Consider the following 26,794-nt stretch of genomic DNA (forward strand, 5'->3'; position numbering starts at 1 on the left):
AATGTATATACTGAATTTTCAGAAAAAAATGTATATACTGAATTCGGTTTATAAGGCACCAGGCAGCCTAATTTTGCGAGGCAGGTTAATCATTTCGCTTTACATGAACGAAATATCCTCCACTCAGGGGCAGCCTAATTATGCATATATCTAAACATTCTAGAGATAGATTACATTTTATATAGGAATTAATAAACCTAAGTATTTTCCATAACACCGAAAATAAGAATGATAAACTAAAAATAGACCCCAACAAAATGAATAAAATATGGGACATTTGCTAAAACTAACCCAAATATTCAAGTCAAATGTAAAAGTATACCCCACTTTCAGTCAAATGCAAAACCAACCTAAAGGAGTAATGAAAGTACTATTTAACCCTTATGACCAAACAAAAAACAGAAATGTATTTTACGTTTCTATCCTTTGCAAGTCTACATGTAATAAAAGAAGTCTACATATATATAGACTTCCTACGAAGTCTACTTTATAGACTTGTTTTGTAGTCTACACTCTAATTTGATCTAATAATTTAATTTTGAAAATGTATAAAAATAATTATTGTGATATTTTTAACTAATCATCAATATAATGGATAATATGAAGTAAATAAATTAAAATTTCATATAATCGAACAATTTTGAAGAATATATACTAATTTAGTTATCATGTGTTAGACTATGTTCATAGTTTAGAAACAAAAGAATCTAACATGTTATGTCTTTTAGTAGTTGATTTCATAGGGTTAGATTTTAGATTTTTTTTTTTGTTTTATTAACTTAAATCTGCATACTAATGTTTAGTAGTTTATATTTTGTATAAATGAGACTTTTTGATTATCAAGCAAAACATTTAGGGTTTAAGATTTGTGGTTTAGGGTTTCGTAGACCTACAATAAAGTCTATTTATCTGAAGACGTCTTTTTCAGTCTATATTTTTCAATTTGTTTTACAAAAAATCATTATATTTAAACTAAGTTAAGTTCCTTACGAATAAAAAAGTGAAATCATATACTATAACTATTAAAAAATAAAGAAATAAATTTAATAAATCATATATTAAAATTACTAAAATAATAAAGAATAAATAACAATAATTAAATTATTATAGTAGACTTCCAAAAAGGTCTACTATGTTATAATAAGATCTACTCCAAAATTTTAATTTTAGTAGACTTCAAACGAAGTCTACAGTATCGTAAATTTTAACCTAGTTACATTTGTGTCTCCCTATATAAACAAAATTTATACAATCTCTCTCTAAAGTGGCTGCACAAGTTTTTAAAACTCTCTCCCTTCTTTTTTTTGTCATCAGCATTAACAGACTCATACAGACTCTGTGAACCAAACTGGGACATGTCTATCCATGTGAACGACGAAAGACGGCTGCTTCCTGACACTACGTGCTAGGCTATCCGCCTTTGTATTTTGCGTTCTTGGCACATGGACAATCTCTGATCGGAAAAAACTTTCTTTCAGGACTTTAACATCATCTAAATAACTTGCAAAAGCTGGCCATTCTTCTGGTTCCGAAACCATCTTCACCAATTGAGAATAATCCGTTGCAAATGTAACCTGAAATTGTCGTAAGTTCCTCATACACTCCATTGCCCAAAGTAATGCTTCCATCTCCGCATGTAGAGAGATAGACTAGCCCTAACATTCCTTGCCCCCATCAATCCCTCAAAACCTTCTAAAGTACTAAACCACCCCTGGCCGGAGAAACCACTATCATCTTTCCAGGAACCATCAGTGTAGCACCATCTTCCTTGGATTAACGGTAATGCCGAACCCTCTGCATGTGGCCCTGCTCTCTGTTCCTTCACTATTTGCGCTTCAGCCCATAGTGTGGACTCTGTTTCTGCTAGTTTAATCGTATCCCTAGGATCCATATCAAGGTTACTAAAAACTTTATTATTCCTTCCTTTCCAGATATACCATAGAATCCATGCAAACTGATGATCGTCTAGCTGCGGAGAAACTCTCCAAAAAAGATGATCCATATTTGTAAAAAGAGATCCTGTTGGAAAAATAGCTGGATTTGATGGTATCTTGGATAGCGCCCAAACCTGTAATGCTGGAGGACATTCAAAAAATACATGGTTAATTGATTCCTCATCAGCGCCACATCGTGCACAACATATATCACCATTTATCCCTCGCGCTTGCAGATTCTTCTTGACTGCTATACATCCGGTCACCAGTTGCCATAAAAAATGTTTCATCTTCGGTGGACATCGAATTTTCCAGCAAAACGACTTTAAAGCATCAACTGTAGGTCCAAACATCACTGGTGGTCTATCTCTATCTGGGTAAACCCGCTCTACCTGATATCCTGATTTGACCGAATATTTCCCATTGTTTGTGAAATGCCAACCATCCCTATCAATCCTTTGAATTCTACTCAGAGGTATACTTTCGATAATTTTCACATCCTGTGGGTCCACTAGATTCCGAATTACCTGCATATTCCAATTTCGCGAATGAGGATCAATGAGAGAGTCCACTGTTAGGTCAGGGTAAGAATTGTGTTGGTTTTTATTTGCTGGTCTCGGGCGAGTGGTTGGGAGCCAGGGATCATTCCATACCGAGATGGATGATCCTGATCCCACCCGTTTGATTAGTCCTTTGCTAACCAGAGATCTAGCAGATGTGATACTCCGCCAGCCATATGACGGAGAGTATGAACGGATCGGTTCCAGGGGTGATGCATTCCTGTAATACCGACCTTTGAAGACACGAGAAAATAAAGTATTCGGCTTCTCAATCAGACGCCATAACTGTTTACCAAGCATCGCTGTATTGAAATCGGTGATGTCTTTAAACCCCAATCCTCCTTCCTCCTTGCTAACACATACCTTATCCCAAGATTTCCAATGCATTCCTCTTGTACTTCCACCTGGACTCCACCAAAAACGTGCTACCGCATTTGTCAATTTTTTCGCGGTTGCCTTTGGTAATCTATAGCAAGACATCACATGATTTGGCAATGCCGTAACTACTGATTTAATAACTACTTCTTTTCCACCTTTCGTGAAAAATTTGAAAGTCCACCCATTAACCCTTTTGTTAAGTCTATCTTGGACAAAGCTGAAAATTTGAATCTTTGAGCCCCCAAGATTTTCCGGTAATCCAAGATAAGTTCCCATTCCTCCAAGATTCTGAATACCCAAAATATTTCTTAATTCCTGTCTAGCTGATTCTTCAATCTTGTGCCCAAATTGGATTGAAGACTTATCAAAATTAATGAGTTGACCTGATACCATCTCATAATCCTTTAAAATCCGGAGAATAGATTGACATTCTTCTCTTTGTGCTTTACAAAAGAAAAGGCTATCGTCCGCGAAAAGCAAATGAGAAATTGATGGACATGCCCTGGCTACCTTCATACCTGTCAGCTGTTTCTCACTCTCCGCCTTTTTAATATTTGCAATCAAAGCCTCAGTACACAATATAAAAAGATAAGGTGATAAAGGATCTCCTTGTCGTAATCCACGCTGTGGAATAATGAGACCCCTTGGTTGGCCATTCAGTAAAACTCTCTCCCTTCTCTCTAAAACTTTCTCTCTTCTTTCTAAAATTCTCTCAATTGTTTCCAAATCTCTCTCATTATCTTCATTCTCTCTAAAATTTTCTCAAGTCTTTCTCACAATATTATCTTGTCATTTTAGATATTATGATTCATGGTTTTCATCTTCTCCTTTAAAAAATGTAAGTTTTAGATCTATAGATTTTAAATGTGTATTTTTATGTTTATTTCTCACAATATTATCTTTTTTTGGTAGGTATTATCACTCATGGATTTCATCATCTCCTCTAAAAATGTAAGTTTTAGATTAATAGATTTTAAATATGTATTTATATGTTTATATTCAAATAAATTTATAGATCAAGCTCTCTACATTAATTTGCTACTAGTTTACCTTATAAATTCTATTATGTAAAGTATTTTCAGATTTAAAATTATTTTCACATTTCAAAATATATAGATTTTTTCAGATCTGAAAATTATCAGACAGTGTAGACTTCTAAAGAAGTTTACTAAAGCTTGCAGACTTCATATGAAGTTTACTAAACCACAAAGTTTAAGCATACTTCATTGGAAGTCTACAAAAATATGACTTTAATTTTTTTTCTATGTTTTTTAATAATTTTATCTTATTTTGCAGGTATTTTCTTCCATAGTTGTTCTCTTCTCATCCTAGAAATGTAAGGTTTACATCTATAGATTTAAAATATGTGTTCTAGTATTTATATTCAAATAAAGTTACATATTAAAATTCATATTAATATGTCTTTAATTTATAACTATTTTGTCTACTAAATCATATTTTTAAAAGTTTTTTAGATTTAAACTTATTTCATATTTTTAGTGTATTTATTTTTCAGATCTATTTTTTTTATAGAGTAGACTTCATTTGAAATCTACTTAAAACTTACGGCTGGTAGACTTCAAACGAAGTATACTAGCCTTGACTTTTAAGCATATTTCATTAGAAGTTACTCAAATATGATTTTAATTTTTATCTTATTTTTCATAATTTTATTTTATTTTGCAGGTATTCTCTTCCAATGTTTTCAAATCATCTTTCCAAAAATTTAAGCTTTCCATATATTCATTATAAGATATTTTGTGTTTATAATGAACTAAATTTATAGATTCATACATTATCTTTTTGCTTTGTTACAAAGATGACAAAAAACCATTTTTGAAATATTTTCCAGAACAAAGTATTTTCAAATTTTCTAAATGCACACTTTTAGATATGAAAATTTTCCATTAGTGTAGACTTCAACTAAAGTCTACTAAACAATAACTTTACGTAGACTTAATAAAAGGTCTACTAAAATATGATTTCATTTTTTATCTTATGTTTTTCTCATAACTCTATCTTATTTTGCAGGTACTTTTTCCAAGACTTTATTTGAAGCATCAAGATTATGAAAAATCACACATACTCAATAATATTTTTTAATATATTGCTTTGTAATAACTTTCATAATAAAATATTAATTTTTAAATAATTTTTTAATGCATAATCTATAAACATTGTATTCATTTTTAGTTGTTTTCACTTGTATGATATTATTAATTTTTTGTTAGATATCAATTTTTCACAAGATTTAACCAACCAAACAAGTAAAACCACCATAAGCTAAAATAAAAACTAACATACATGTGAGAAGAAGAAAATCTATACAAAATTTTCCCAAAAATTTTCAAGAATAACACTAATCAAAACAATTTGCAATAAGTATCAAGTGTATAATTATAACACATTAAATTGTGAAATTCATCCAAGACCATTAAAATTTTACTAACATACACTGTAAAATAATTAAATCATGAAAAAATATGATGAATAATACACAAATACACTTTTAATAGAATTTACGACGTAGACTTCAACTGCAGTCTACATTTGTAGATTTACAAAAACGTCTACACTTATTATCTAAAATATAGTCAATCCAAAAAAATTTAGTGTATTTGGCGCAGGCTTGATACACAAAGGCGTACAAAGTGTGTCTTAGATAACTCGATCAAGTTCCGTACTTGTCGATTATTCGTGACTGGCATAAGAGGAGTATTTTCCTATTCGGAGTCATTTGTTTTAAATGATGTTTGGTAAGGAATAGGTTAGCACAATCTTCTCAATTTTGTTGTCCAGATCATAATCTTCTTGTGTCATTTCAAGAAGTTTACCATGTGTACAGCCATCATGCACAAGGAACATTCTTCAACCTTTCCGATTCTTCATCCTTTTCGAATATTTTGTCACCCAAAATGTCTTTGACCCATGCTTCACACTCGCTCTAAGTTTCCAACCACATCCTTGAACACGACACTTAGCCACATACAGAGTTTTCGTTGTCTTATATGCTGAGAATGTAAATTTATATTCCACAGTCACCGACTTCAGCTTTAAAACAAGTTCAACCTTATTAGCAAAACTATAAACGAAGACTTACAAATACGTCTACAATTATTAGCTAACAACATTGTCAAATTAAATGAATTATACCTTCATAATTATTAAAAAAATTCTTTTCAAAATCACTCAAACCCATTAGGATTAACTAACACACACTGTCAAACAAAAAAACTAGAAAAAATTTAATGAATAATACACAAATTCACATTGTTATAGATTTTTCTATGCAGACTTAATATTCAGTCTCTGAAGATGTAGACGTTCTTTTCAGTTTACAGACGTAGACTGTCAAATAGGTCTACTCTTTGGGTTGGTTTTTGCAATTGACCATTTTACGGGTTGCTTTCTATAGTTGAATAAAAGTTGTGATTTTGTACATGTAGACTTTCATTTCAGTCTACAATTTAAAAAATGTTACTTTTTGCAATTGACCAGAATTCATCCAAGATTTGACTTTCAGAACTAGACTTCATATGCAGTCTACATGTTTGAATTTTTTTGAAAGAGGTTAGTTTTGCAATTGACCAAGTTTGACTTCAAATCAGTAGATTGAAATGAACGTCTACGGGTGTGTAGACTTCTTGTGAAGTCTACTCTCAAATCCGACGGGTTGGTTTTGCATTTGACCAAAATAAAAAAGTAGACTTTATACGCAGTCTACATTTTTTTTTTTAAGATGAGAAGACTGCATATGAAATCTACAATTTAATAAATTTTTTATTGCTTTTTAAACTTTTTGGTCAAACACAAAACTAACCTATTCCACGAAGTCAAAGTTTTGGTCAAATGCAAAACTGACCTTTTATAGACTTCGGTGGCAGTCTACATTTTGTAGACTTCCGTTGAAGTCTATTTTGAAAAGTCAAAAGTTCGGTCAAATGAAAAACTAACCTCTTTTAGGTAGACGTCTTAGTAAGTCTACCGAAAATTTTATTTTTGTTGTCAAAGGTAAAGACGGAGACTACTGGGGAAGTCTGCGTTAGAAAAAAAAATTGTCTGATCAATTGCAAAACTAACCCGTGCGTTGACAAATAGACTGCATCGTAAGTCTCTACGGAGGCGTAGACATACAAAACAGCCTACCGTCGCGACACAGATCTGAAAAAGAACGAAAACCATGTAAATAGTTACCTTTTTCATGTGTAAAGCTCGTTTCCAACCTTTTCAACCGTCCAAACTCCAAATATGAGCAAAAAGAAGCATCTTTAACGATTCACTAATGAAGAAACTCGAAAATATGAAGTTTATGATTATGAAAATGATAGTTATGAGAGTTTTTTAGATGGAAATGTAGAGGAGATGAGAAGAAATGAAGTTTTTTGGGTTAGAATGAGAAAAAAAGTGGTTGAAAATTGAATTCTAGAGCTTTAGAGCTCAAAATGGTGGTTCATGGTGGTTGAAAAATTGATGATGATGGCATTTTTGTAAATAAGAAGAAATGGTTTGGGTGTATTTGGTTTTTTGTTAATTTCGAAATTAATAAAAAAAATAAATAAAATGGCAATTTTGTGAATAATTCAAAAATATAAGGATAATATGGAAATTTTATTGATGAATAGTATGGACAAAAAAAAAAAGGTTGGTTTTGGGTTTGACTTGAAAATATGGGTTGGTTTTGAAAAACACCCATAAAATATATGTATTATGGTATAAGATGCTCGATTACAGGATACATATTTTCGCTAGGGTTTTTGCGAAAGATCTTCTCTGTCGCCACAACTTTCAGCTTCCCAAATCACTGCAAAACGCCTTTTGCTGAATCACCGGCTTAAATAGATAAATTCTCTTAACAAACAGCAGAACATCAAAGCTCCATGATCAACGGTAAAAATGGATTCAAAGTATTCATCAGAAGTCAGAGCATTTCTCAGAGAGAAACTCCAACTGTACTTACTAGCCCTAAATCATATTGACTGGACATATCCCACCCAATTCAATTCCTCAATCGCATGGAGAAGCTTTGATATATCTTAAAAAAAGGCAAATACCGTACACTACAACGAAAGAAGAATCGAATAAAAATTTGGTGAAGAAAGAAAAATACTCAACATCACTGTAATTTGACAATCTCCTATAAGAGACGGAGCTGCCTGGCAGTACATGCAAAAGCTATAGAAAACACAACAAAAATACTATAAAACGGAAAAGTAAATCTGATAAACGGAAAGAAAAGTTCAGGGAAACAAAAGCTAAAACTAAGCCAAAAACCTGTTGAAATATGTGAAAGTAAAAGAGAATAGAGCATAAAGAATCTGTATATTCACTTAGATTGAAATGTAAAAGAAGATACAAATATATATACAAGAAAAGAAATAGCTGTGAGTCTGTGACAGGGATTTTTGCAATGCAGGTAAAAGAGAGAATAATTGACAAAATCCATGAAGACTTACATGAAGAGAGATTGGGCAGCAGAATTAAAATCCAACAGAATAAATCTCTAGAATACCGAAATGTCCACTTCACAAACTCTAAAGTGTCCATTTTGATCTTGTAGATAACATTTGCTCATTTCAACATTCCTCCTCAAGCTTAACTATAGAGATACAGAAATTTCAGCTAGAAACTTTGAATATCCATCTCATTAAAAACTTTAATATAAAAAAAAATCATTTGAGAGAAAATCTATATTGAGGGAGAAAAGAGTATGGATTCCATGGTTAAGAGGATCATGGCCAAGATCAAGCAAGCCAAGCTTTCCTTGAATATGATTGCACACCTTGGTGTTAGCTTTTTTGGTGAAGATGTCTGAAAGTTGATAAAAACTCTTAGTGTAAGTAGGAGATATGATTCCAAGTTTCACCTTCTCACATATATGACCATCAACTTTAATGTGCTTAATTCTTTCATGAAGACTGACTTTAAGGCAATGTGAATAGTTGTTTGATTGTCGCAGGGCATGATGATAGGTTGAGGAGCCTTGATTCTACGAAGAAGAGCCTTAAGCCATAAGAGTTCATATGTAGTGTTTGTTATGGCCAGGTACTCAGCTTCAGCACTTGACTTTGAAACCATCTTTTACTTCTTGCTCTTCCAAGTGACAAGATTCCCACCGACAAACGTGTAGTAGCCATAAGTATATTTCATGTCAATCATATCTCCAACTCAGTCAGCGTCACAATAGCCAACAGTTTCTATATGCTCATTTTTCTGCGTCCAAATCCCTTTGCATGGAGTTCTCTTTAGATACTTAAGATCTTTCCACTATCTTCCAATGGTGGATAGTTGGAAAATGCATGTGTTAACTAACCCGGTTCACAGCAAACATACAAATCAGGACGAGTAATTGTGAGATATATGCGAGTAATATGGTCCCATATACCACAACTGCACAAAGCAGCCTTAATGATTCTTGACCGAAGTAAATAGTTATCTCCTTTAAGAGTAACTAGAATGACTTATTTAGAGTTCTCCACTCCCAGAATCAATCAAAGAGAATGAAAAATGAATTAGAAGAATAGAAATCAACTAATCAAGTATGAATCTATGGCTTTGATATCATTTTGAAATATGCAGAAGTAGAGAATAGAGAGAGTAGAACAAAAAAAATTTGTATATAAGTTGAAATGTACAAAAGATACAAAAAAAAACTGTTACATGGATTATTGCATGCAAGAGTGAAATAATTTACAAATTCCATGAAAGCTTGCATGAAGAGAGATTAGACAGCATAGTTAATGTCCAGCAGGATAATTTCTCAGAGCACCAAAGCGCTCAAAAACATGATTGTAAATAAACAAAAAGTATTGATTTTGATTTATGTGATTACTCTAATGTGTATACTTTTATGTATATAGATTATTTTTTAAATTAGTGGTTTCTAATATGTTATTTGACCTTGACAATCCCAGAAATACACTTCTTCAAATCGAAGTGATATTTAATATTGGAAGCACTATATATATATATTATTTCATTCAGATTAAATATTTTAGTCTTGATTTTTATTCTTAAATATTTTTTTAATGAAATATTATGACAATATTTCAATCACCTCCTTTTGAATTTGTTCGAAAAATGACAGATTTGATAATTCATCTAATATTTGTTTCTCCCTAATACCCTATACATCTATTATAATTGTAAGAATGAAAGATTAATTTAAACTATTGATTATAAATTTTCTGTTTTATCATTTAATAAATCAAACAGTTGTTAGTTTATACAAAGTTTACATATACTAGAATGGTAAAATATTACATATATTTTTTTATCTGTATACTCTTATGTAACTAGACCTCAAAGTGTAGGTTAATAGAATAAGTAATTTGTTTCTTTGTTCTAGAATTAGATGTTTTTAGACCGAACTGGTGAATATATACTAGACATACATTTTTATTTCGAGTCAGTACTTATATTCTATAACAGGTTGATATATTAGATTTGAACACTAACCTATGAATAGAGTTTGCCGGTGATTTTCTTCAAAAAAATTGATTCTTAGATATATATCTGGAGGGGAACTAATTGTTACAGATGTCCATCTTTTTAAATTAATACTTATATAATTCACATAAGAAGTTAAATAAAGAAACAAAACTCATATCAGTGAAATAGAAACGAGAACAAAAACACAATTTTATAGAGGTAGAAAATAAAATCACTTATGAAGAGTCAATAGTAAACAAATCGTGATCAGAAAACGTAATCTCCTTTTGTCATTTTACAATCGATATTGCCTATCTGGTTTCTGCGATTTGTGTCAGCCGTAAAACTTAATTTCCTTTTGTGCATATGAAGTCTTAAAAATAATAAAAATGATTTGTAATACATTTACACTTCAACAACGATGATACATTTAATATACCAACATTTGTATAGGTCATTTTACAATCGAGTTGATTTAAGCAATCATTTGATCAGCTCCTGCGTTTTGTCTTTACGTTTTTGATTCACCAATCAATCCGGATTAATTATTTGACATTGTGTTTAATATAGGCTTCGAATGGTAAAAGGGGTTCAAAAAGGACATATCAAGCAGATCATGCAGATCAAGCGGGACAAGTACATATCAAGCAGATCAAGCGGAATAAGTGCAGATCATGCAGATCAAATAGTTTATTACAATTTTAAATGGTAAAATCAGTTTAAATAAAACAAATTATATATTTTAATAATTAAAATTATAATAAAAATCAAAACACATAATATATAAAAACTTTAACAATTAACAAAATACATATCTTTTTTATTAGTATACATATATAAACTACAATACTAAATATTTATATAATACATATTATAACTAAAACTACATATATTATATAAATATAATAATTTAAAATAGATATGAAAATTATATGATGAAAAATCTAAATAGATAACGATAGTTTTTGTGTTATTAAAATTGTGAGTAACTAAAATGAAAATATAATATTTATAGAAGAAGTTTAGATATATTTTGAAATTTAATTATTTATGAAAAAGTCATTGATTGGTTAAGAAAAGATAAAAGCAGATGAACTGCCTCAAATGTATGGTGGTGAAATCTGCATGCAGATCTCCTGCTTTTTCTCACAAAAAGAAAAAAATATTCGTGCTATGTACTTTATAAGAAAAAAAAACGCGAATGGTAACTTTAAAGCAGGAGAACTACCTTTCTCCCACTACACCATTCAACACATAGTCGCACCGTTAAGTCTCAGAATTTATTATTCTGATTTTCTTTTAATTGGTTATTATTATTCGTGTTTGATGTTGAATATTGGACTGATTTGCTTATTGATTATTTTTAAACAGATTCAAAAATAAAATATGATTAACAATATCATTGTGATAAACAACACCATGATCGTTAATAGATATGGTGGTGAGAGTAGCAATGGGTAATGGGTATGGTGAGTTGACATCTCAAAATGTGAATGGTCTGCTACCCACAATCTCATATGATATATAAATTGAGATGTTTATTGGAATGTACATATTCTATTAGCATCGAGGTGTTATTGGTTACTGAGTCTAGTGAGTCTGCCATGGTTGACTGTACCAAATTCTGATCCTTGTCAGATTGATGAGTTAGTGCCTAGTGCTATAAGCATAGGACTAATGTCACAAAAAATCGATAGAACTCGATTATTTTCTGATGGCATGAAAAATAATGAAAAATGTTATACTCAATGTGACTGAAACTGACATATAAATTGTAGTTTCTAAAGTCAATATGGTTGAGAATAACCATATAAAATGGTGATTTTGATTGCACAAATAATATCTTGTAATGATATGCATATTTGCTAAAAAACAAAATATGTTTTTGGAAAAATCAAAACATACAAGTTAGATTTATTAATGAACTTGAGAGAACTATGAAAATAGTTGTATGTAAAATGTGAATTACTAAGATTGAAATACATTTTTAAGAAAATTATAATAATTTTCGAAATTGCTTTTATTTATTTAAATCTAAAGGAGTTGCAGATTAACTTTCTAAACTCTTAAGAGATGGTAAATGTAAATATGTATGTTTTTGAGCTATCTTAAGAAATATGGAGGAATCTTTGCCTACCATATAAAATTGTTGGCAAGCGGCCAAATGAATTTAGTGATAGTTACCACAATGTGATTTTTTTTTACTAAAGAAAAAAAAACTAGTGTCATACACTGATTTTTGTGTATAATGATTAATTGTATCTTAAATAAAGATGACAAAAATCATTAAACAATTGATCTCGACTAATCTGAAGAGATTATGTTCATTATGATGAAAACCTAGGATCCTTATATTAAAGGTGTGTCATGAGATCATATTGTATATCATCAAGAGGAATGGGTTAGCCTGTGAATTAAGATGAGGTTTGGCGGTAACTCTACCTAACTGACTGGAGATCCCAAAAAATAGGTTCAAAGAGACAACTAAGTCAAACTAAATCTGCCCAAAGCACTGTCAGACTTCGGTCTATACATAGTTCCTAGGATGATTAAACAGTGCTACATGTAAGAAATATAGGATAAGCATTTGCTTTTAATGATTTGTGTCCATAGCTTTGACATATGAATGGAGTAGTACATGATACTCCTCTAAACAAAGCTAATGACAAATTACCTTGTGAGTGTGAAATGAGACCGTTTCTAGGAGAATGAAGGAAATGCTATATTCTTCAACTTCACTCATGATTATCAGAAACGTTCACGACCAAAATGAACACAATAGAAAAATTAGTTTTGTGAGAGAATGAAGCTGTGTTATAGCTATTGTCTTGGTTTACACCAAAGTCCGAGGGGTTTAAGACATCATGGCCACCTCCTGTTTGAGTAAATCCGATAGCTATTAACAATGACTGGTTCAAGGCTGAAAAATTACTACCAACTCATCATGCAGTGGATTTTTCGCTCATACTCTCAAAAGTTTTTTTTTGCTTGAGTCATGTGTATAGAGTCATTTCTATTCATGTAGGGGATTGATGAAACTCGTTTTTGACAAAGTCGTGTAGAAGGAGACGTCTGTCGGAAGGACAGAATTTGGGCACGATATAATCTTCACCGTGAACATTATGAGTTAGTGTATTTGTTTGTCAAAATCGGAGTTATGTTGAATGAGAAATGGAGGTCCAAAATGAATGTCATACAAAGCTTGCAAAGCTTTTAGTTTGACTAATATAGAATTTTAGCAAATGAGTCACTTTGGATATTTGTAATTGAATTTAGATTTAATATGTTAATTAGATATTATATCAATTAACCTGTTTTAAATCTTATTCATAAAATATTTTTATGTTTCTTAAATATAAAAATATAAACCTAGAAAAGTATATTGGTGTATTTGATTTGGTCAAATATGCATTATGACTTTATATCTAACGTACAATGAGTCATGGGAATTAAATTCCTTTACTACAATTGAAAGCATTGGTACGTTAGTGGTCTCCATGATTTCACAAGGTGTTACACTTTCTCCATTTAAATAGGAGCACTTGTGTAGCAAAGAACAGATAAAAAAACATACAATCCTCCATATTTCTTTTATCTTTCTCTTTAATTTTTTTTTGAGTCTCAGAGTATACACAAAACTAGTTTCACCAGGCTTCTGATAGAGTGACGCAAATCAGAAGATTTTTTGTAGTTGTATCCTGTGACTCGTTACGTTATCGGGCTGTCGCACTACATGACGTATTTTGAGTTAAAGAAAAAGATAATATCTCGCCTCTGCAGTTGTATCATCATTTTCTTTATCTTTGGTATAATCTTATCAAATTTATTCTTTACAATATTCAGTTCTCCGTAGTTTATATAATACAGTTCTATCAACATACTCACATTCTGAAAAGTGTAAATTGCTAAGTTGAACCTCAACCTACAAATTATCCTTATTTTTTTATACATGCAAATTATCTTGTAAGTTTTCACTTTGTTTTTGAAACATTTATCATTTTATTCTTTTAAATAAACCACATTATCCACGTAAAATATCCGAAATAATGATTTCATAATAGATAATCCATATTAGCAAATCTTTAATACATAATTTATTGATTTACACATACGCTTTTTTGGTTACACACACATATTTTATCCAATTGCAATCTTAAATTTTTAATTTTATTTTTCTTGTGCAACTGTTCAAGTTATAAGAACATATCCAAAAGACTCTATTTTAGAGTTTGCGAAACTTTATATTTGAAGTTTCAAGGTGTTCTTCTCTATAAGAAAACATCAAATTTAACTTCAAAATTATTTATAATTTACACTAGTGTCTTTATATTTGTCATAATTAATATAAATCCATTAAAATTTTATAAATCACTAGCATATATAAAAATATTACAGTAATATTAATTAAGAAAATCTTACACTAACATATAAAATTATAAATAAAAAAACTTAATTACATATTAAAATTCAAGCAAAATATCACATTATTTTATAAAATTATTTATGTAATGATCCATCTTCGGTTACACAAAAAACATTTGACAATATTTTAGAGGTTCCAGAGTAAATTTACTAAGCTATTAGTGTTGTTATAATAATTAAATTTGTGTAATAATTATGTCTTCATATATATTTTTTTTCTAAAAATGAATTAAAGTTTTTTGTAATATTCTTGTTGTCTAATTCTAGTTTTAAAATATAATAAATCTTATTTTAATTTTTTTTTTAATTTTAGGTGTAAAATTTGAATTTATAAAAATAAATATGAAATATTTATGATATAAAAAAGTTTTAATAATTAAAACGGTAAATGAAAAATACTTAAGAGTCATAAATATGATGTGTAATTAATTATAATGACTAAAATGAAAATAAAAAAAGATGAAACTTCAAATTTAGAGTTTTGAGTAGTGAAACTTCATCAAAATTCTATATTTGAAGTTATAGAGTTTCTTTTAAAGATGCTCAGAGCCACTAATGGAGATTGATAGCAAAAATAAAAAGAGTGTCCATTACTATTTGCCAACACCACAGAAGACCAATCATGACCTTGTGCAATTTTTCTTTAAAAAAAAAAAAAAAGAAGCAGAAATTGTGTTGAAAGTTGGAATAAAACGCTTGGAAGATGCTCTTACTTTTTTTGCAGCCGGCTTACGAATCATTGAAAGGCACATCAGCATAGTAATTAGAGCCTTTGTCCTTTTCTAGAAGGCGACGTCGTTTCTTAACCGTGACGTAAAATGCCTGGATAGAGATACGTATTATACGCGTATATACGCTCGTATATAAACTTTATTGCTTCCTTCCTTTCTCACAGAAAGGCAAACAAATCAAACAGTTGGGTCAAAACTTGCCGTTTTACACACAGAACAAAATTGGTAGATTGGTAAAAAAGGAAACGAAATTCCTCCTCTTCGTACTTGTCAGATCTGATTCCTCCGCCATTCTTCGTTCGAAAGGGTAATGGTTTTCTCGCCATTCTTGTGATTGTTAACTTGGATTGGATCTCGTCTTAATTTCAAACAGAGATATATATATGGGTTCTGATTCGGAGAGTCTTTGATTTGTGTAGCAGGGTTGATTGCTAAATCGGGGAAAGAAATGGCGAATAGAGTGGATCAGGAATACGATTATTTGTTTAAGATCGTGTTGATCGGAGACTCGGGTGTTGGGAAATCCAACATATTGTCCAGATTCACGAGGAACGAGTTTTGCTTGGAATCCAAATCCACCATCGGTGTCGAATTCGCCACCAGGACTACTCAGGTTATTCTCTCTTCCCAATCAGAGGACAGTTTTCACTTGATTTTTGTTTTCTCTGCTTGTACCCACCCACTTGCATCCTCTCTCGTTTTCTTGGTTTCTTTGGATCAAGTTGATTGTGCTCTTTCTTCTTTTTTTGTTCAAGAGAGATTCTTAGATGAGAGCTGGACATTATTAAGTCTTGACCAATGCTTTTTGATCAATTTAAGACACTATTATTGGATGGTCGTGAGACCCAATTTTGATTTTCAAAATAAGATTCGTCCTCCTCAATAGTCTGTTGCATCTCCTGATTATTATTGTCATAGGTGATGGATGCATGACTTTGTCCACCTGTCTCTAAGTCAACCAATAAACTTACAAAAAAAGATAATTTTGTTATACATTATACACCTATGTAGTAGTTGTTAACAATGGGATATGCTGTTTTGTCAATGCGTAGATTATTGAAGCTTTAGCAATCTTGTTCATAGTCTTTAGGTCTTAACTGTTTGTTACCCGAATGGATTCACAGGTGGAAGGAAAGACGATCAAAGCTCAGATCTGGGACACTGCAGGTCAGGAGAGGTACAGAGCCATCACTAGCGCTTACTACCGAGGCGCAGTGGGTGCCCTCCTTGTCTACGACATCACCAAGAGGCAGACCTTTGACAATGCCTTGAGGTGGCTCCGCGAACTCAGAGACCATGCTGATTCCAACATCGTCATCATGATGGCTGGCAACAAATCCGATCTTAACCACTTGAGATCCGTTGCTGAGGAAGACGGTCACAATCTAGCCGAGAAGGAAGGTCTCTCTTTCCTTGAGACTTCTGCTCTCGAAGCAACCAACGTCGAGAAAGCGTTTCAGACCATCTTAGGAGAGATCTACCATATCATAAGCAAAAAGGCACTGGCTGCACAAGAAGCGGCTGCTGCTAACTCCGCCATTCCAGGTCAGGGAACTACGATTAACGTCGATGACACATCTGGAGGCGTCAAACGAGGCTGCTGCTCTACCTAAAACCAAAGGTAATATGTTTTCTGGTTTATTCCCCATCCCAAGATTCAGACTTTTCTTTTCATTGCCTCCTCTTTCATTTCAAGTTTTGGCTCATGCAAGACCATTGTAGAATACTTGTTACTCTGTTTTTTATGCCCTTCGGTTGTGTTCGTTTAAAGCTTGTGAGATTCTTTAGTCAGCGAAGCTTTGTTAGTATCTTGCGTTGCTGTGTTATCAACATTTCATCTCCGGTATGAGAACGGTTTGTCTTTGGCTTGGTTTTTCCGAATCATTGGTTCATTTCTTATCAAAGTATCCCCTTCCTAAGAGTATGTCTAATGAAGGTTCTTAAAGTGGAATTTTTATATTCTGTTAAAAACCCCCACTTTAAAACCCCCATTAAACATGTTCTAAATCCGTTCTTTATGTTTCACAGTGATGGCGAGTTCTACTAATAAAGATTTTATTTGAAAAACAAGTGTTCTTACTAATGCTACTGATTTATGAAAAAAACTGGATACAAAACAGTCTTTTTACATTTGAAGTCAATATTACGAATCTTTTGGTTTTAAAAGTAAAAGATTATGAATCAAGTATGCTTTATTTATATGAATCAAATACGCTCTCTCTTTCAATTATTAAATAGAAATAAAGAAAATGAAAATAAGGGGAGGAGGCTTATTTGGAGAACCGACCAAATGAATACAGACAATGACAAAACATGGACAAGGGATATTAAAAAGTAGTGGTCGAGAAAGTAAGAGAAACGTCAGATCAGCCGACTTGCACAATATACCCAATTTCATGCACGAATATGTGTTCATAACTAATAAATTAATAATTACGAAAATGTGTTACCAAAAAAAAAGAGAGTTCATAACTAATAAATTAATAATTATGATATAAATTATTCAAATGTAAAAGAAAACATTTGGACGAGAAGAGAAGCGCAACAGATAAGAAGAAGAAGCTCGAACCACCGTTGACCGGCTCATGGTGGCTCCGATAAACCGCCGGTCCAGTTAGTTTCATTTTCTTAATTTAGTGTGGATCTGGTGTTTAGTTTTTGTGTAGGTTGTAGATCTGGGTTTGCGAAATATGTCGTCTCGGGCTGCTCTCTTTTTAGGGGTCTCGTCGTCGACTGTGGTGGGTTAAGTGGTGATTGTTCTCGTGGTTGGTCTGAACGGAAGTCTCTCTTGGTTTTTTTCCTTAATCTTCAACCAATGCTTTAAAAAGTTTTGAACTTTGGTCTTGTGAAGAAAGAACAAGTTTCAGAGGTGAAGAGCTTTGGCGAGTTTACAAGGATCGAAGGATCTGGTGTGCTAGTTGAAACAAATCTTCCAAGCACCGGCAACAGTCGGTCTCTCTGCTTCCACCTCTCGTATGTTCTTGGTGGACCCGAGTCAGTTCGGTGGCGTCTCTGTTGTGATTCTCTTCCTATAGTGGTGATTGTAGTGATTGTTAATGATGGTATCTATTATGGGTTTTGATCGTCGAGTTTTGATTGTGTGAAGGTTTATGGTGGCTTCTATCTAGGTGTTAAGTGGACGTCAAAGAGTGTGTTCAAACCGTATCTGAAAGTTGTGTGGATCGTGAAGCGATCCTTCTTGTCAGATTGTGAAGCGATCCTTCTTGTCAGATTGTGAAGCTTGGGTTTTGGTTGTGAGTTGGGATGGTATCGTTCGGCAGGTTATAGGCGGCAGCGATATGTCTGGATTGAGAAGATTTTGTGTCTTGGGTTTTACAAGTGGATGAAATCGGGTGGTTGTCTGAAGACAGAGCGATTTATCCAGATCATTGCTATTTGCTATTTAGGAGGTGTGTTGCAATAGTTTGGGTATGAATGGTGACCGGGGAATGATGAGGAATAATGCATTTTCTAACGTTCCTATTAAAAAATCATCATTCACAAGAAATAATAATTCCCTCTCATTCCCTTTCGTTCCTTTTTTTATAGAGAATTAAAGTACAAAATTATTCCTTGTTAAACTTGAGAAGAAACAACCATTTTTTTTCATTCATGCTATTTTTTTTCCGTATATTCCTTTTATGTTTGTTCCTCTTGTTTCCCGAATGGTCACCAGTCAGACCATTTGTCTTTCGCTTATAGGTTCTTTGTTTTATCTTTATTGTGTTCGTAAGTTGCCCCGTTGTGAGTTTTAGTTGCCTTTCTTTGAGCTTTTGTTTCTGAGGAATTCATATGATCCGCCAGTTTGTGTACTAAACATTGTATTTCACCGTTGAATGAATATTATCAGATGGAAAAAATTAATAATTATAAAAAGAGTTTAGCTTTTAAAAAAATATATTGAGTCGTTAACTTAATTAATACTAGGTGACTGGTCCGCACTCTGTGCGGGCATAAGAAAAATTAAAATATAGAATAAATATTATATAGTTTTTAGAAGTAACATATTTTACAACATAATACCACCGTCTTTGGGGGAATTCATCAGTCATGGAAAAAAGCTGGTAGTCAATATTTAAGTTGGACGAGAGGGAACACAGTAACGTCAGTATGAAGAGACAGATATTGTGTGTATGTATAATTGCAGCGTCACAAAATATTTTGTGTGTTTAAGAAGATACTTTCATTCAAAAAATAGAATAATAGTGTATAGTTTTAGAAGTAACATATTTTATATTATCATTAATTAGAATTGTATTGTATATGTGTCGTAATTCCTTATTTTAGATGAATAATATTATTTTTTCATAAATAATAAACAAACATTTATGTAGACATATTAAAAGAAAATATAAAAAAAATCAAAATATTATCCATAAATAATATAAATTATGAAGTACATTTCTCGATAAAGAAAGCAAATTCAATTAGAAACCTGCAAAAAATTAAATAAATTTTGTAAGCAATTTGACGGGTTAACATTATTTGATACATTTATAAATTTCTAAATATTATTGAACATGAAATAATATTAAATTGACATACCGTCATCGGTCTCCTAACTCATCACAACCCATCTGGCAAATACAAAAAATAAATAATTGTAACAGTTTATATATTTTAAAATTTGTATTTGAAAAAAAGTAGATTAAAATTACGTACCGTGACTACGAGATATTTTGAAAAACTTGTTTGTAGACAACATTCAATGTTTTTGTCTGCGGCTTCCCTTCTTTACCAGTTATTAGGATTTTTAATTCAGATCTCGACTTAACTCTTGAAAGTGCAACTTTGCCTTGCATTTTGTAAGCATTTTATAAATTATTTTAAAATTATGATAAATTTATTCTTTAAACAACGATAAATAATTTAAAAATAATATTAATAAACATTTTTGGATTTTGTAATATTTGAAATAGTTATTATATAATTATATTCGAACACAATTCATCAAGTAGAGTATAAAACTATTATAATTATCTTATATAAAATTTCGTTCATTATATTTTATATGTTATAAATATTAAAAGTAATAAATAAAACATTATTAATCTTTCTATAATTTCGAGAATAGTTTCCATAAATTGTTATTTGTAATATTCGTATGATTATATGGCAAGTGATGTTAAATGATTTTAGACTTATCTTAAATTTTTAGATCTAAATTAAATAAATAAAAATTAAAAACAATTGACCAATCAAATTATAATGATTTTTTGAAACTTCACCTATGAACCCCAATCTGCGATAGATCAGTCCACGAGATTCACCAAAAAAATCAAAATCCCTTACAGGTTGGGTTACTTAAACGTAGATTTGTCCATTTGACATATATGCACCATGTGGGTAAGTTGACCACTATTATTGGTGGAACTAATATCCGGTCTAATAAAAAAAGGTAGCTGGTTCGATTTTTAATTTTCTAGGTTGTTTGACTTCTTTGAAATATTTTGGCTTATTTGTAATTTAATATGCTAACTTATTTTATGTTATGCCTCTCTCTTTTTATTTTGCCTTTTGCATATTTAATTTGATAATTACTACTATGATTTGATAATAATAAATAGTAGTAATTCATTGATCATTTTTTTGCCAGACGTTGCAATCTTATTCAATCTAGCCTGCATATATAGTTCAATTATAATGAAATCAATCTTGTTGATTGACTGATACACACACTTTAAAAAATGACTCAAATCATGGGACAAACCATGGCAGCTTCCATTTCAATGCTGGCAGTATCAAGACCATCCAACATGGAAGAGTCCTTGCGACCAAAGAAACCTTGAGAAGCAAGAAAGATAAAAAAACATTATTAGTAAACACATGATGAGTATTGGAAAACATATATGTATATATATATAAAGCAAACATATATGTTAAACAATTCTTCCATATTTGGAAAACATATATGTATATATATATATATATGTATATATATATATATAACAATGACAAATTAAATGGTAGAGTATGTAAACACCTGTTTTCTACCAGCGTGAGTTAGAACACTGCCGTATTTAAGAATCATAAGGGCCTCTACGGGTTTTTCTTCTTCGCCTTCACCATCCCACTTCAGCGGCTTCAGTTGAACCTTCATGTATATCCCTGAGAAATTTCCTCCCTGCGCCATTCCAAAAGATTCTCTGCTCTGAGAAAATAACCTCATGAATTAAATAAAAAATGCATAATGCGAGCTTACTTATAAGATAATATATTCAACAAAAAAAATGATACTATGTAATATTTTTCCCGGACTATATTCAAAAAAAAAAAAAGAGAAAGTACTAAAGAACCTCTTCAAGAACTGCTTTAACTTGACGAAGCTTCTCAGCATGTTCAAGGTCTTCTGGATCACTATCACTCTCACGACCTGGTCTACATATAAAAAAAGGAAGACCATATTGTCGTTACAAGTATTCAACACATAGAAAAGATAGACCAGACATGCTTTTTGGAGACAAGACACAAAGAGTTGAGTTCAGGGTTCTACCTTGTACGGGGAACTAACATTCTTGTTGCATCTAATAGGTCTTGCAACTGGAATGCACTTTTTAGTTTTGTCTACAAAAAGAAGAAAAATATATAAAATGAATCAAGGCTCTGATAAAAGATGGATGACAGAAAAGTTGGAGCCTCTCGCACCTCAGCTCTTGGCTTTCCACCATTGTACTTCAGCATCAGGTTTAACAGTTTCTCCTCTGTAACATTTAGTTTCACCTTATGTTTTGGAGTTCGATCGCCATTGTCATGTAATAACAAAATTTTAACAGATAGAAGTATAGAAGAGATAAAGGTGATTTATATGCTAAGAAAACATACTGTCGAATAACAGCAATGACACAACGTAGCTCTTCTGAGTGCCCATTGCCTTGGCGGGTTAGTCCTTTATTAGGCTGTACAGGTTTATTGAACTTCCAAGGCAAAGTGGGTGGCAGAGTCGATGAAAGATGAGAAGCCTTTGCGTCTAAACACATTTTTCTTAGCACACAAGCAGCATCGTCGTAATACCTTAATAGTATGAGAAGAGAGATTTGTGAATAATACTTTAAAGAATGAAAAAAGAATGTTTGTATTTTAAGACCTTGGGTGTCTCCTATATATATATACAGTCGATTTATTTCTCATATTAATGATGCACAATATTTTGCACAATAAATAATGAAATCGTTTAAAGAAAGATATTAAATATGTATTGTCAAAAAATGATTTGCATATGATATGATTTTAATCCATATTAGAAAGGTAGGTTATTAAAAACAAACAACCTAATTAGAAACATTAAAATATTTTGTAAGCAATGTAATAAATATGATATCAACATGCGCAAGTTTACCGTTTGAATAATAAGGAAAGTTTTTAATTATTTGTCTTAATTCTAAATCTTGCCCAATGATAAACTAAATCGATAATATTTAATGATTTCAACTTGCGCAAGTAATCCATATTGTGAATATGTGATTTGCATATTTAATGATTTCAACTTGTGCAAGTAATCCATATTAGAAAGGTAAGCTATTAAAAACAAATTTTGTCAATAAGTTATTTGCATATTTAATGATTTTAACTTGCGCAAGTAATCCATATTAGAAAGGTAAGTTATTAAAAACAAACAACCTAATTAGTAGGGGTGGTCACTTTACCCGATATCCGAAGTGGCACCCGAACCCGATCCGAAAAACTCGAACTGAAATCTGAACTGAAGTAGCAAAATACCCGAACAAGTATTGAATAAAGAGAGATTGGATACCCGAACCCGAACGGATAATACCCGAACCCGAATTGATATCCGAAGATAACCGAACATATGTATAATTAACCTTATATTTCTAGTTTACATCTCTTATTTTATATAAAATATTTATATTGATACTACACATACTTTAAGTTTATATGATATACATACAATTACGGAAAAAACTGATTTGCTACTCACTTAAAATGCATGTCAAGTTTTTTATTTCAAAAATTAACAAAAAGTTACATCCAAAATTTTTAAAAAATAACTAAATTAATGCATTTTTAGTTTTAAAATGTTATGTCCAAATCTATTAACCATTCAATCTATTAAAAATAAAAAAATAATTAACTGAAAGTTATATTTTTAAATATAAGAAACTTGAGAAATAAAAAAAATTATTTTTTTTTCAAAATCTAAATATCCGAACCCGATCCAAAATAACCGAATCCGAACTATAAATACCCGAACCCGACCCGAAGTACAGAAATACCCGAACGGGTTCTACACCTCTATACCGAAATACCCGAAAATCCGAAATACCCGACCCGAACCCGAACGCCCCCTACTAATTAGAAACATTAAAATATTTTCTAAGCAAATTTAATTAATATGATATTAACATGCACAAGTTTACTGTTTGAATAATAAGGAAAGTTTTTAATATTTGTCTTAGTTCTAAATCTTGCCCAAGACTAAACTAAATCGATAATTATTATCTCCTAGCTATATATGGGCTTAACGAAATCGACAATAGTTTTGGAGTTATCTACATAAGCGATTGATTAAAATAAATGAAAAATAAAATTCAAAAAAATCGACCAATATAATTATAACAATTTTTCTGAGAAAGTTTATATTAATGTTATGTCAGTAGAAATCACTAAAGTGACTTCTCTTTTAATATATAGAAATTCTTACTCCGATTCAAAATCAATCAAAACTGAAAACTTATATTTTTTTAATATGAGAAATAAATAATAGGGACAAAACAAAAAAAGAAGCAAAAAGTTAGCCCAAGGAGAGATAGCCAAATCATATTCGGTAAACGCAGACATCAATCACACAGAAAAACAAAATTCACAAAACTGCAAAGAGACACATAAGAATAACTTACTCGGCGATCGAATCTTGTCCTAAAAAAGATTGAAACTTACAGAAGATCTATCTAAATTCTAAATTCTAAATTCGTGAGGTTAGTGGGATGGCGCAAGGAAGCATGGACCCTGAAGCTCTCGACGACATCATTCGGCGTTTGCTTGATTACAGAAACACTAAGCCAGGGACGAAGCAGGCTATGATGCTCAACGACTCTGAGATCCGACAGCTTTGCGTTGTCTCCAAACAGATATTCCTTCAGCAGCCCAGTCTCCTTGAGCTCGATGCCCCCGTCAAGATCTGCGGTATTTTTATCTAAAATCTCTTTCCTAGTTCCACCTTCCTGATTTGTTCGTTTGCCTTGAGATCTGAATTTCTTGATCGATTGCCTTCTTTTTTTTTATAACTTGGTTTAAGTTTGCGTTTTTCAGCAACCAATACTCTTGGATGTGTTTAGTTTTGAAGAAAGATGTTATGGCTATAAACGAATAAAATTGAACTTTTGTGGGAATGTATAGTGGATAAGAGATATATTTTTAGCATCTCTCTCTTAATCTTGGAAGAATGATAATCAAAGGAGATAAAAAGATCATTACATTGCTTTTTCGACCTCTTGAGTTTAGATAATACTATCTGGGTGATGGAATAAACTCTCTCTTACCAACTAATGTCACCTAATGATGGATGTGTTTGTTTGGTTATTCCTAAGGATCTTAATGCTAAATAGAGCTTGAACAGAGGAAAACAACTTCTTACTTATCTTTGTCGATGAAAATGCATTTGTTTGATATACTTAGAGTCCGAATGATAATAATAATCAGAACAACCGTGGTGCGTTATAATAGTAACAAAAATATATATATAAAGATTTTGTTACTATTAATTGCGGTGCGGTGTCACCAACTCACCATTCAAAGCCTTAGTAACTCCTTTGACTGCTTTCTTTGGTTTCCTTTAAACTTCCTCTGGATTCCTAAGCTTATGTGTAACATTTGTCTTTGACATCTGTGTTTGTTTGTTTCAGGTGATATTCACGGTCAATACTCAGATTTGCTGCGCCTTTTCGAGTACGGAGGTTTCCCTCCTGCAGCAAACTACTTGTTCTTGGGAGATTACGTCGACCGTGGGAAGCAGAGTTTGGAGTCTATCTGTCTTCTCCTTGCCTACAAGATCAAATACCCCGAGAACTTCTTTCTCTTAAGAGGCAACCATGAGTGCGCATCTATCAACAGAATCTATGGATTCTACGACGAGTGTAAACGGAGATTCAGCGTGAAACTCTGGAAAGTGTTTACAGACTGTTTTAACTGCCTCCCTCTGGCTGCAGTCATAGACGAGAAGATACTTTGTATGCACGGTGGACTTTCTCCTGATTTGACAAGTGTGGAACAGATTAAGAACATAGAGCGTCCAACTGATATTCCAGACTCTGGTTTGCTCTGTGACCTTCTTTGGTCTGATCCTAGTAAAGGCGTCAAGGGCTGGGGGATGAATGACCGTGGAGTCTCCTACACTTTTGGTGCTGACAAAGTCGCCGAGTTTCTAATCAAAAACGATATGGATTTAGTCTGTCGTGCCCACCAGGTTTGTATATCATGTTTTCTTCTAGCTGCGAAATCCATTCTTTTGCTCATGAAAGAAGCTATAATGTTCCTACAGGTTGTAGAGGATGGGTATGAGTTCTTTGCCGATAGACAGCTTGTGACTATATTTTCTGCTCCAAACTACTGTGGTGAGTTCGACAATGCGGGTGCAATGATGAGCGTCGATGAAAGTTTGATGTGCTCCTTCCAAATTCTTAAGCCTGCGGATCGAAAGCCAAGGTTCTTCTGAGGTATTACTTACACATATTGAAACTTCCTCATGGTTTCAGAATCTCCACTTGCTACATTGGTTTCATCTGGAAATACTGTAGTTAAAAAGTTCTCTCATCTATGACTAAGCTTTGATCGCATCTGTTGGATTACAATAGCGACTCATTTGATGTACAGAGAGCTTTTTTTAAGAGTTTGTAACAATTTTTCATGTTTCATTCATCATAATGACTTTTCTGTCGTTGAAAGTGGTTATCAGCTCAAGTGTTCCTTAAAACCTTTCACAATTTTGAAAATGGATGGACTTCTCAGTCTTTTCTGACTCAAGTGTTCTTCCAAGATTCAAGTTTCCAGCCATATGAAAGTTCCTCCGAAAATTAAATGGAGTTCTTTTGGTATTCGGCTTGCCTGTTAAGCAAGATAGTAGTTTTCTTCTCCTATATTCCAACTCTCACCACTGACACCACTAGATGAGAATTTGGTTTAAAATCCCTCGCAATATGAGTATATGCTGAAAACATTTTAGAAAATTTACTTGTTTGTTTCCGTGAATGAGTTTAACCCTATTATGGAACAGATTCATGCTCTCTTAATTAAAGTTAGCTGAGGGTACATATATCTATACAGTAGAATCTCTATAAATTAATACTCGATAAATTAATAATCTCTATAAATTAATAAATTTCGCTGG

At 32.0% G+C, this 26,794-nt stretch overlaps 2 protein-coding genes across 5 annotated transcripts; both read left to right on the forward strand.

The window, feature by feature from the left end:
- The first annotated feature begins 15,548 nt into the window (after positions 1-15,548).
- Positions 15,549-19,086, forward strand: LOC106347554 (ras-related protein RABA2c). 4 transcript variants are annotated; one of them, XR_007314286.1, is made up of 4 exons: positions 15,549-15,760; positions 15,873-16,066; positions 16,578-18,490; positions 18,560-19,086. XR_007314286.1 is itself a non-coding variant. In XM_013787123.3 (3 exons), the coding sequence occupies exons 2-3, from the start codon at positions 15,902-15,904 to the stop codon at positions 17,064-17,066; spliced, it is 654 nt and encodes a 217-aa protein (XP_013642577.1). In that variant the 5' UTR covers positions 15,549-15,760; positions 15,873-15,901; the 3' UTR covers positions 17,067-19,086. The 4 variants fall into 4 exon arrangements, 2 of the variants coding, with proteins under 2 accessions (XP_013642577.1, XP_013642578.1); XR_007314287.1 differs by having other exon boundaries at positions 18,582-19,086; XM_013787123.3 differs by having other exon boundaries at positions 16,578-19,086.
- Positions 19,087-24,216: 5,130 nt separating this feature from the next.
- Positions 24,217-26,344, forward strand: LOC106347553 (serine/threonine-protein phosphatase PP1 isozyme 2). The gene is made up of 3 exons (XM_013787122.3): positions 24,217-24,594; positions 25,314-25,873; positions 25,949-26,344. Exons 1-3 carry the CDS (start codon positions 24,396-24,398, stop codon positions 26,120-26,122), a joined length of 933 nt encoding a protein of 310 aa, XP_013642576.1. The 5' UTR covers positions 24,217-24,395; the 3' UTR covers positions 26,123-26,344.
- The last annotated feature ends 450 nt before the right edge of the window (positions 26,345-26,794 follow it).

The sequence above is a fragment of the Brassica napus genome, chromosome A6, assembly GCF_020379485.1.
Source record: "Brassica napus cultivar Da-Ae chromosome A6, Da-Ae, whole genome shotgun sequence".
Lineage (NCBI taxonomy): Eukaryota > Viridiplantae > Streptophyta > Magnoliopsida > Brassicales > Brassicaceae > Brassica > Brassica napus.